This window comes from Epinephelus fuscoguttatus, linkage group LG15, assembly GCF_011397635.1.
Source record: "Epinephelus fuscoguttatus linkage group LG15, E.fuscoguttatus.final_Chr_v1".
Taxonomy (NCBI): Eukaryota; Metazoa; Chordata; class Actinopteri; order Perciformes; family Serranidae; genus Epinephelus; species Epinephelus fuscoguttatus.
Window position 1 is genome coordinate 37,615,730 of NC_064766.1, and position 13,143 is coordinate 37,628,872.

Consider the following 13,143-nt stretch of genomic DNA (forward strand, 5'->3'; position numbering starts at 1 on the left):
TTCTGAATGAGTTTGTCTTTGTACTGTGTTGAGTTGAATATAGGTCAGAAACGATTTGCAAATCATTGCGTTCTGTTTTTATTCATGTTTTACACAACATCCCAACTTTTTTGGAATCACGATTGTATTTACTATTACTAGTTTCGCCCAAAATGCTGAAATAGTCAAGGTGACCTAGAAATGAGCAGGCTGTTAAATAATTTTCAAATCTCACCACAAGGTCTATTAAGGTGGCTGTTTGGGAGCTGTCAATCACATCACACCACACACACTCTCAGCAGACTGAGTTTGCTCAGCTGTCGTGGATATGATCGAAAGCTCCACAACAGCTCCTAAAGGGACGAACCTTGTGGTGACATTTTGTCAACTACTGTGTTTAAAGTCAAGGATGAAATTTTAATCTCAAAAGCAAACATGTATTTGTGTCCACTTTACTGAATACGGAGTCTTATTGGCTGAAATATACACAGAAATAATCACTAACAAAAGCAAAGTGCAAAATCCACTCTTCATTCAAAGGTAAAACTGAAGCTGTATAAAGTAACTCTAGAGCAGTTTGTCTGAAACCTCCTGTCATCACGAGATAATGAAATACTGAGAGCAAATGCTTTTGTTCTTTTTTTCATTATAACTTAATCCACACACACACAACCTTCAAACATTTTAAATCCTAAAAAGAGCCTGCTAAATGCTTTAGATCTGAGTAACATGAAATCATTCAAAAGGAGAGTTCCTGTACCAAATGAAGCTGTGCTACATTTAAAATGAATGCAAAAACAAATGAGCAGACATTCCATCATTAATAAATACATGCATCCATTATCTTGTCTTACATCGGCAAAATGAAAACAAATCATCCCCCTATTAACACAGCTACTTCAAACACAACTCATCATGTAGGCTTTTATGGGATAAGTAGCGTTGTAACAATCTGGAGTAAAATAACACTGCGAGCTGTTAACCATGTTAATATGATAAGTAACCAGAATGGAAACAGCTAATGGTGCAAAACAATCATTATATGAAAATACAGATTATCAGTGGATTACCTGGATTCTTTCATCTCTAATTTAACAAATACAAAAGCATTTCAGAAAAGCTAAAAGACATTAGTATAATTATGTTAAAGATGATGTAAAAAAAAAAAAAAAAAAAAAAAAAAGTAATGTGTCACTAATGGTCCACTAGTCATTAACATATACAATATACATATATATGTGTGTATTGGCCCATTTATTGATAACCGTCTATAATCCTGGCTGTCAGTGTTCAACATATTTATTATAGTGAGACCTAAACGATTTAAAATAAAACTTACAAAGTGCACAAAAGACAAATAAAAAAGGGGACATAATAAAGCCTGAGAAAAAAGAAAATTATAAATTAGCTTCCCGTGCTATTATACAATCTTGTAATAGGTAGTGGGACAAAGAATTGTAATGTTGGGATGTGTAAGTGTGTTTTCTGTTCCGGTCTGAAATGTAAAATAGGTCATGATACGACAGCGTATTTTACAGGTCTGTAATTGCCTTTTAATCTCCAGGAAAGAAGTATGTAATTTGGTAATAATTAGAGGGAAAATAGAGACTGTGTTCAACTGGTATACTTTTAATTACTAATTTCTAATTAATTGCTAGTGTAACCTCCAGAGTCTTTTAGTGCAAAGCAGATGAACTGTTTTAATTTATGTACAGACAGATTTAGTTCATATGGAGGATGAAGTTTCCAATGATGAGAATGTAATTTATTATTATAGTATTTTATGTTCACAGGTTTAATGATTTACATTTAATTTAAATAAAAAATAAACCTGTGTAAGCTTTCCAATAAGTGAATAATTTATAAGTATTTACAAAGGTTTAATTATTAATTCTTATTTTAAATAAAGAATGAACCTGTGTAAAAACTTTCCAATAATAAGTGAATAATTATTTACACAGGTTTAATTATTTATTTTTATTTTAATAAAAAAATAAACCTTTGCAAAATTTTCCAAATAAGTGAGTAATTTCTAAGTATTTACACAGATTTTATTTATTTCTATTTTAAATGAAAAAAAAATGTAAAAAAAAAAAAAAAAAAAGTCCAGTAATAAGTGAATAATTTAGTATCTACACCTTTTTTTTTTATTATAAATATAAATAAAAAATTAAACCTGTGTAAAAACTTTCCAACAAGTGAATAATTATTTACACAGGTGTAATTGTTTATTTTTTATTTTCAATAAAACATAAACCTATGCAAAATTTTCAAAATAACAAGTGAGTATTTTAACTATTTAGGCAGGTTTCATTATTTACTTTTATTTTAAATTTTGCAAAAACTGAAGGAAAAAAAAGTCCAATAATAAATGAATAATGTATTAGTATTAACATAGGTGTATTTTTTCTTATTATAAATAAAAATAAAAAATTAAACCTGTGTAAAAAGTTCCTAGTAACGAGTGAACACTTTTTAAGTGTGTACAAAAGGTTTAAAGGGAGTAATTCCTTGAAAAAAATAATAAATTAGTACCAAATTACATACAGTATTTATATCCAAAAAAATTCCTCTGAAATTTGGAATTTACAGGCTTGTAAAACAAAATCAGCATGTTATCCTGAAAAGACACTAGACAAATTCAGCCTTTTAAATGTTCAGATTAATTGCTCACTTGAGGTTCTAAAACCGACAAATGAGCAATTTAATTTGAAATTTGAATATATTTGAAATAGGAACACTGGAGCATCAGCTGTCTCAGGAACCTGTGGTCTCCTCTAGAGCCAATATATAACTGGGCATTAACTTCTCACACATGTATCAGTGTCAGCTCCAGCATTTATCGCAGCTCATGAGGAGCTACAGCCAAATCACAATGCTTTAAAAACCAAATTGAAGTGATGCTCATAATAATAAAACAAGTTTATGCTTTGTTTTTATGGCCAATATATCAAGATCACATTTTCTAATCTCTGAAATATTAATATTGGTATTGGCATCAAAACTCAACACTCTCTCCACCAAAGGTAAGACTTCTATTAATGGAAGCAAAGTGGCAAAACACACCACAACAGGACCAGAGACCATAATGTCAGAGCTGATGCAGTATGTGCCAGCACTTTAAGTTTTAGGTAAACAAAATGAATTCCCCAAATGAGACGACCGCAGATTCAAAGGGCCGTCTTTCATTCATGACGAACCACTTAAACGTGAGAAATAAACAGCATGTTAATTAAAGTCTTTTGGAGCAGAGGGGTGTTTTGTTCTCAGCCGTTTCCACAGGTAGACAATTTATTCAATGCGACACATACCGCACCCTCCCACGCTAGTGCTAATTAACTGGGAGGCGTGTATGTACCAAATTAAACAGGCTTGCAACTTAAAAGAACCTAAAACCTTGCAGAGCCACCAGGACTTTGTTCCACACAGAGGCACGACAGAATGAGATGCAGGGGAGTGTTTGAAAACTGGTGAGGGATTTGCCTTGTTGGGACCGGTCCTAATGACCCAACAGAGTGAAGGATGATTGATTCTGGCGGCGGAGGTTCAGCGAGAGGCCATTTAGCATTTAGGGTGGGCAGAAATCAGCAAAGTAAGGGTGCTGCAAGGCCTCTTCTGCAGAGATCCTCTGGACGGGATTACATTTTAACAGGTTCTGGGTGAGATCAAAGAAACATTTACATAAGTGAACGGCAACATCAAATTTACTGCAACCAAAACTGTATATTAGTGTTTACTGATAAATTAATTTAACTTAAGTTACTGAACTTTTTGCATCAACACTTAAAAAAAGACAGAAATAAGAAACATTTTATTCACCATCAAAGTAAAATGTATTTTGATATTTGAGTCCATGAACGAATGCATGCAGACAAATTAACTCTTAACATTTAACGGTATAGAAGTTGAAAGTACCTGGAGTAGATCCCGTCCTGTGCTACTTAGTTTGGGGACCACATTCACCAGTGAGGTGGTGGCTGGATACATGGGATATGGCTGCAGATGAGAAGAGAAGCAGTAAAGAATAGTTTGGTAACATACAAAGTACAGAGAATGTGAAGCTGACGTCACGCTGTGTTGGCTGGAGGCGCCATCTTGTGAGGATTGTGCTGTGTTACCTGTGCCACCTATGCTGGTCGAGCCACGATATTTGGACGAACTAATCAAGATAAACAACACAGATCTATATGACATGGCAGCAAAAGTTTGGATTAGAGATAACAGAGCGTGTTCCTCACAGAGATGGCTACTCATGGGTACCTGGCGGCGGCTGACCCACAAAAAAGGTGATCTGTAGGTGGTAATTTGTCCTAATTTAATATACGGGTCAGTTTAGGGTGGAAAAAAAGGACACACAGGTCAGATCGTGGGTGTTGGATGATGAATACATTTAAATAAAATGAGAATAATCATAATTTAATGTCATGTTTTAACCATTTAATCCTCTGACTCACTACTGTGTGTGTCAGCTCTGTCTTCTGCACCATCTGGAAGAGAGCCGCTTTACGGTAACAGTGCAGCGGTGTTGCTCAATATTATGAGAATAAGTACATTTCTGAATTACCTTCCTTAAAATATACATTTAAGGTTTGCGTCATTTATGTAGGAACAGCTCACGATCCGTCCATGCATTTTGTGTCAGCAGCTCAAATCAGGTTGTGGTAGTAATTGGTCGTAAGTGCAGGTGGGGCGGGCGCGGTACTGCACGCCGCAGACCCACACAGCCTGACGTACCTCCACATTCTCTATACTCCATCCACTATGTGTCGAACAAAACAAATTACACCAATCAGTTACCTTGTAATCTGGGAGTTTCGTCATCGTCTGCCACTGCTCTTCAGTTGGTGTACCCAACAATGTGCCGAGTGGTTAAAGAAAAACTTTTTTGCAGCAGAGAGGTGTGTCCGACCTGTCAAGACTATCCGTTTGTAAATCATTCATCACATAGTAGATCAATAGTTCTGTCTGAACAAAGTGTGAGTCCCGCATACCAGACTGTGTGAGCAGGAGACACAAGCTGTCGATACCGACAACTATTAAAAAAAGATATCTGAAGATTCTTTTCAACTGGTCGTCCACGTCGTTCCCGGGGAATAAAGGCCTTCCAGCGTTGGCCAGCTCTGAATGAGACATGGAGTCAGAGTCACATATAATTCATATCTTATATCTGGCTTCATTTGATTCTGTCAAAAAACAACCTACATACTATAGAACAACATTAAGTTTAAAGTACTTATTTCCATAGTGCGTCATTGCCCCACTACACAGACAAGACACTGAACCTTGTTGACAATATTTAACCACTGTAGTGATTAAATGGCTCACTATTCAGGAATCGTTAGTTACTGTCTGTAAACAGTATCACTAGCAAAAGTGAAACCCACCCTGGATTCAGTCTCGATCAAGTTTTCTGTGCTAGGTGTTTTACTTTGCTATATTTGCTGTAGGGCTTCGGCATTGTAACTGATTTTCACAGCTTCCTCCTGAATGCGTGCTGCTTAACAGTCTGGTACCTGAGGCCTGTACTACAAAGCAGGATTTGGAGTTAGCGAGGTAACTTAAGGGTTAACTCTGGGTTTTCAATACTTCGAAGCTGGTGCTCTTTTTAGCGGGCTAAATCACCGTGGCAACTTGTGCTGACTTTACGTCAGAGTGTCAGATCACAGCCTGTAAACACCCCGACCTCTAACCCCTGACACAGACAAATGGAGTCTCAGGTACAAAAGAGGAGCCTTTATGTTGCTATAGGTCAGTAGAATCATTTCATTGTTTCAGCTGGTTTTAAAACAGAGCTTCCAACAAACACAGAGATCACTTCTTACAGCACTACACACATGATTTTAACAGGATTTTAACTTGGCAAAGTTTAGTTTAGTTTGCAGTGATCGCTGAAAGTGCTGCTACTTTTCCACTGTGATTCATTACTGCGAGCTCAAAATAAAATGGAACACCTGTGTGATGAGAACTGGGATAAAACAGATTTTTTATTATTAACATAATCCACACACTGTTAATCATCTCTCGTTATTATAAATGCAACATTTAGGTCAGACAGACCTCATCAGTTATTAATGAGGCTACTTTTCTGCCCTTTACTGTGTCACATAGGCCTGATACCTGCATGTGATTTAAGTCTCGGGGGACGGTGAATTTTTGGATAGTATTTTCAGTGTTTCTACATTATAAGATTACAGGACATTGTTCAGATCCCGCGCCGTTGGTATTTTACTGTCTCGCAGTCCCCGGCACTTTCAGAATGGTTTCATATGATACGAAGCAGCCTACTTCATTCATGGTCCTGATGTTGTCGCTCCTAATTAATAGCCCCGCACCTTTTACATGAACGCACGACAGGAAAACCCAAAGTTGACTGAACTAGCTGATCACCAGCTTTGTAGTACCAGTTATCAGACGGACAATGTTAGGGTTGGTCAAACCAGATAAGAAAAGATATCCTGGGTAAGTTAAACTGGCTTTGTAGCACAGGTCTCTAACTTTTTATAAAGTCCTGACCTCACCTGCATGCTGTGCCCAGGAGTGTCCCAAATTCAGCTAAATAAGAACAAAATAAAAATAAAGGCAGAGGACAGAGTCTCTGCAGATAAATACACTGCCACACACTTCTAGTGGGTCGTAAGTGATGACTGAGAGGGACTCCTTTTCTACGAGTCTGTACATCGCTTCTTAGGAAAATCCTGCAGAGTGTGTTGTACATTTAAAGCACCCTATCAATTATGATTTTTTTTTAAATTAGCTGTTTAAGTATTCTAGTTACACTTGTTAACAAAACAACGTAAAAAAAGACAATAACAGAGTGACTTATGTCCACATTTATGTCAATAATCACATACAAACCTGCAAATATGCATCCAGCAGACCACATGTCAATTGAGGTAGAATAAAGTTTAGCACCAAACAGCACATCGGGAGGTCGGTACCACAATGTCACCACCTACACACAAATCACAGAGTTCAGTGTAAGAATTCGACCCAATCACTCCAATTATCCAGCCAAACTGGTGCTAACATAATTGTTCAGGCATTCAGTGTAATGACCGTTGCCCGGGGTGGGTGTTATTTTGTACCGACACTGATTCCACAAAGAGATTTTCACTAACACTAAATGTTGAACTTTCATCAGCCATCTGGTTTCCATTACACCTTTTTGACAATTTTAACAAACTGCTGCTTTGTCAGGTGTCGAGTGTTTGAGAGACATTTTTTTGGGTTATATGAAAATGCGTTTGGTGAAGTGTGCTGACGGAACAGGAGTAAAAAGAACAAAATTAAATCCTAACAAAAAAAAAAAGTTTCATTTCCCAGAGAGACTGTGTGGGCTGAATGAAGTGCTTGTGTTTCAACTTGAAAAGTTTAAAAGTTCATTTCAGTACAGATGCTAATGATACAATGACCACCTGCTACAGAATCACTGCTAACTTTTCATGAGTCATTTTCACAGAGAAAGTTAAATTTGTGGATCCTTCAAAACCGGAATAACGTGAATGTGCTTTAAGCTGGTAAGTGATGAATACATCACATATTGAGTCATGACCATCTGCAGTGTTGATTTCTTATTTACAATGTTCAAAAAACGTACGAAAAAGATAACTTTGTGCTAATAGCTTTTTTAAAAATATATGAAATCACACTGTGTGCAGCACATCCTGGAGCCCTGTTTTCCACAGCCTCCACCCACCTGTAAGGTTGTGGGAGATGTTTTATTGAACCATTCATAGCATTGTGACCAAAAAATAAATTCGGAATCAAAAAGAGCAGCGGGCGTGTTGTTCATTAATTCTAGTCCGTGACCGCTTATCCCCTGGGGTCGCAGGGAAGCTGGAGCCTATCCCAGCTGACACAGGGTGAGAGGCAGGGTACACCCTGGACAGGTCACCAGACTATCACAGGGCTGACACATAGAGACAGACAACCATTCACACTCACATTCACACCTACGGACAATTTAGAGTCACCAATTAACCTGCATGTCTTTGGACTGTGGGAGGAAGCTGGAGCACCTGGAGGAAACCCACGCTGACACGGGGAGAACATGCAGACTCCACACAGATGGGCTCCCCCACCCCAATGGTTCGAACCAGGAACCCTCTTGCTGTGAGGCGACAGTGCTAACCACTGCAGCACCATGCCGTGTCATAGTCTACAATTTGAAAAGCGAAAAATTCAACCTCCCCGGCTCAAGCCGTTTTCAATATTTCCAGGTCCGATATTTTATGCAAAATCTAGATCCAAACTTCCCCAATGTACCTCACCCTAGTGCTATGGATGATATCCTCCAAATTCCCTCCAATCGAAAAGGCTTCATTTCAAGAATCTATTCCAACATATCATCTCTCGGAGACACCTCTCTCAATAAAATTAAAGGGAAATGGGAGGAGGAGCTTGGGGATGCAATACCTGAGGAATCCTGGACTGAAGCTCTGAAGAGAGTTAATGGAACTACTTCATGTGCTAGGCTAGGTGTAATTCAGTTTAAAGTCTTGCACCGAACCCATCTCTCCAAGTCTAGGCTGGCCAGAATTTATCCCGAGGTGGATGAGAATTGCAGCAGATGTCATATTGCCTCTACAACATTAACACACATGTTCTGGTCCTGTTCTTCCCTCTCAGATTACTGGTCAGCAATCTTCAGAATTCTCTCACAGGCACTGTCCATAAATTTGCAACCTAACGCCTACTCTGCCATCTTCGGCATAGTGCCTGCTGACCAGCAGATTATCAATAAACATAAGGACATTATAGCATTTACAACTCTACTTGCACGCAGAAGGATTTTGTTACATTGGAAATCCCCCAAACCACCCAGCACCTCCTTATGGATGAATGACCTTATGCTTCATTTAAGCCTAGAAATGATCAAATATACACTTAGAGGGTCGAGAGACCTCTTCTATTCCACCTGGAACCCAGTAATGTCTTTTATTAACAAACTTCCAACCCTCCCTGACAACTCATAAATTCATGATTACTAGATCCTGAGGGATGTTGCATGATGTCGCACAGCAAACGCAGCCTCCTCATTTATTCTCAAGCTTTATTTTCGAACTAGCTACCTCCACTTTATCCTTCCTTTTTTCTTTGTTTCACTATTCATATCTGTTGAATGATATCTTAACCCATCAATATCATAACTTTTATGTATTCATTTAGTTACTTATTTAATTTACTTAGATTGGGATGCACTGGATGTTTTAGGGTGGGGGTTATATTTTTATGTGTTCCGTGAAAAATCAAAAAATATTATCTTTTTGTATAACTGTCTACATATGCCTTGCTCTCAATAACAATATTGTTCAAAAAAAAAAAAAAAAAACACCCTTCACTGATGACACACCCATAACAGCGATGGTTCTGCCATAAACCAGCAGAAACACAGGCTGATTTGCTCAGTAGCACCAACATTTCAAGGAATCCTGATCCTAATTTGGTGGAAGAGGGCCGTAAGAAAAAGTAAGAATGCTGATGAACTCCACTCTGAATCATTTTACCTGGCGGGATTGATTCAGCAAAATCCCTTTACTGTCATCAAGATCTTTAATCTGTGTGTTTAATTCATGCTGCCTGTACTGCATATTACAGTATATCCACATAGTGTGAAATAACTGTTGGATCATTTATTTCTTCTTGCTGAACCAGTTTGAAGAGTCTCAGGGCAATACATCCTCTGAAATGAAATGACCTTTAAAAATGACCTTACTTCAAATCCTCAATGCTTCAAACTCTGTCCCCCTCAAGGTTTTCTGTTTATTACATTTTCAGATCAGTTGTAGTCACCCTGGGTCAAGTGCCCCCTCATGAGATTGGTGCGCCGGGCCCTTAGGTCAGCCAACCAAATCCACTAAACCTATCTGAGACTTGCCTGTCATCTCTCTGATAACGTCAGCAACAAAAGAAAATCCAAACACAACTTAAAGTTCATGCTGCTGTGTGGTCCACTCTCTCCTATCATTAATTAATGACTTAACTTTACACTGTTCACACAAATAATAACACAAATAAGTGCTTTTAATAACCTCAAAGACACAGGGAACACTGTGGTTGAGGGCCTGGATCTGTTGTTGCAGTTTGTTAGTTACATCTGCCATATTTTGATATTACTTTTTATGTAAGAAATGTAAGAGTTGTGTTATTCAGGGCTAAAACAAAATCTGAAACGGTTCTGTATGAGACATTCAGAGCATGAATATAGCAGCAAATCACTATTTGCTATGTAAAGCTATAGTGGCCTCCTGAGAAGAGAATAAGGTCACGCTTCCTGTGTTATTGTGATCTGAGCTTCTCTGTGGTTTGTTGTTTTGTAAGTGCATGTGTGTATCCCACTGACTAGCTCATTGCTGCCGCTTTGCACTGCCCTGATATGGCGGCAACTCCTGATAGCAGGATGGCATTGCTGCGGAATGACGAACTGAGAGCTCATAGATTGGTCTCAACTTTTTTTCTCGGCACTCAAAATACCAAACTACAGTGCTAAGACTGCATAACATGAGATAATACAGACCTTTATTCATCCCAAAGGAAATTCGTGTGCCACAGATTGCTCAAAAATGACGACAAGATAAGACGAGAAGTAGCAGAGTAATAAATGTAAAGTGTATAAGCTGTAAAGCCAACAAAAGTGCATAATAGAGTCTACTGAATGTTGGTTGTAGTGTGACATGTACTGCAACTCTCTTGATTTTTCTTTTGATATTGAATGTGCCAAAAATCTCTGCAATTTCACGCACGATTACAAATTCAAAAATTAAAGATCTGATATGATAATGACAATGTACAACCTACCTCTGCAGAGTAACACCTCACAGGTATGCCAAAGGCTCGAGCCAACCCAAAGTCGGCCAGCTTCAACTCCCCGTTCTATACACAGAGACACAAGTGAACAGATCATAAACCATAGCCTCTACAGTCCGTCAGATTTAGCTTTACATGTCACGCATGCCGTTACTGATTTCAAGTCTGTAGCTTCTTCAGCCTTTAAGACAAAGTCCAAATGCACCTGAACACTCACTCTGTTTATGAGGAGATTCTGTGGCTTCAGATCTCTGTGAAGAACGTTTCGACTGTGACAGAAGGCCAGGCCTTTCAACAGCTGATACATGAATGACTGCATCGAAGGGAAAAAGCGGTTAATTCAAAGTTTCATGAGATGTACAGACATGACAACCAGAGGCTAAAGATGATGCTCTCAACAAACCAAGCTGTTCATACAGTATGCGTTTGAGCAGGCATGCTGTCCTTGGTTAAACTCTCACCTTCACAGTTTCAGGATCTAGGTCCCCATTGCAGCTGTCAAAATACTTCTTCAAATCCTGCATATGATAAGAGACACATTAGCCTCAGACAGCACACAATAAAACAAACTGTATGTTTATGATGACTCTCTCTCACCTGATCGCAATATTCAAAAACCAAGGTTAACTTCTTGTCACTGTGCAAAACATCATGTAGTCTGCAGGAGACAGAACAGCTTTAAGTTGATGGTTGTTGACATCCTGCTTAAATGCAACCTGCTCAGCATTTTAACTCCTCTGACAGACAGTGACACGCTACCTGTCTCTCACATGACAACAGGTGACACAGTTTGGGCAGCAGACTGACCTGACTATGTTTTTATGCTTTAGTTCCTTCAGGAGACAGATTTCTCTCAGAGCTGAACTTGGCACCCCCTGAGAGAGATGACACCCAGAGTGATTAGCACTAGCATGCTAACAGCTTGCTAGCAAATACTGAAATAAGAATTAGGTTGTTTTGAAAACATACCTCGTCGTCGTCGTCCAACCTGACCCTCTTCAAAGCCACAATTTCGTGGGTTTCTCTGTTTTTGGCCTTGAAAACTGTCCCGTACGTTCCTACGGAGCATAATAACGATTAGTTAAATCAGTTATCGTATTGATGAATGGCATAGCAACGGTAGCTAGCTAGCTAGCTTCTTAGCTACCTAGCTTGCGTTAATATCGTAAAAGCAGGCAGGCATACATCTTCTGACAGATCTTGTCACAAACACATACTCGTGTAAGAAAAACCCGTACACACAGCTTTGTATATGGTTAACTAGGGAATGAGTTAACGTAGGCACAAAGCTCACAATATAGCTAACGTTAGCTAGCTACTCAACTACAAGAATGCTAGGTTAGCAAACCAGGCTAGCTAATATTAACGTAACTTTATCAAAAGCGTATGAAACTTACCCTCTCCGATTTTTTCAAGCTTTTCATATTTCTGCATGTTTGGCCAGTGAAGCCAGCCCTGGGCGAGCTAGCAAACCAATGACTGATTAAAGCCCCAAACTGGGGTAAATAATGTTGTGATAGCTAGCGTTAGCTTGAAGCTATCTGCACTCAATTGCTCCTGGTCGGTCTGCAGCCAAGCTCGTCTTGTTGGTCATCTAGAGGCCAAAAGTTGAACTGCAACTGTCTCGAAAAACCAGACCAGGCTCAACAAACATAGCAGAATGCAGCAGTGTCTTTCTCATGATTAGAAGCAGAAGCAGTTCTCTGTTTGTGCCTGGTTTTGTTGCAGAGTTAGGTTTTAAAAAGATCAAAATGGCTGTGTGCAGAGGGTAAACTGGTCCACATTTACAGTTCTCCTCAGACTCTTCACATTGACCCACTTTAGTCAAAGATAACAATGTGAGGGATGTGTGTAAGCAACTGTACAGGACTATGTGATATCTTAAATGTGTTTCCCTTACTTAAATTGATCATTTGTAATCTAATCTTACACTGAAAATGGATTCCACTAGGAGGCTGTCAGGCTATATGTTAATGTACGTTGAATTATTAATTACAGACAGCCTAATTTGTCTGCTTAATGATGCAAACAGTATGTTAAAGGGAGACAGATCTATGTGTTTGACTTGTTTCATTTGACAAATGAGCCCACAATACAACTAATGATAGTGATGGCTAATATTCACCAGCGTGCAAGACTTTGTGTCAGCGAACATACTGTACAGACACACAAGGGCATCAACGTCATACTACACTCAAAATCATACATACAATCTTGGGATAAAACACTAGTTTCCAGCATCTGTATCACAACAGATTTAAATTGGGACAATTTGCTCAAAATATTTGACTTACTGTTAGTTATAGTAAGATGGGAGGTAATACTGGTGCCAAAACAGCAGTTCCACTCATGTATCAC

At 38.6% G+C, this 13,143-nt stretch overlaps 1 protein-coding gene across 1 annotated transcript; it reads right to left on the bottom strand.

The window, feature by feature from the left end:
* Positions 1-2,267: 2,267 nt before the first annotated feature.
* cdk5 (cyclin-dependent kinase 5) lies at positions 2,268-12,458 on the bottom strand. The gene is made up of 12 exons (XM_049597645.1): positions 12,183-12,458; positions 11,755-11,843; positions 11,593-11,660; positions 11,383-11,443; positions 11,247-11,303; positions 11,003-11,098; positions 10,777-10,851; positions 6,835-6,931; positions 5,028-5,099; positions 4,777-4,835; positions 3,895-3,975; positions 2,268-3,634 (listed from the first exon to the last, which is right to left on the bottom strand). Exons 1-12 carry the CDS (start codon positions 12,217-12,219, stop codon positions 3,548-3,550), a joined length of 879 nt encoding a protein of 292 aa, XP_049453602.1. The 5' UTR covers positions 12,220-12,458; the 3' UTR covers positions 2,268-3,547.
* Positions 12,459-13,143: the final 685 nt, after the last annotated feature.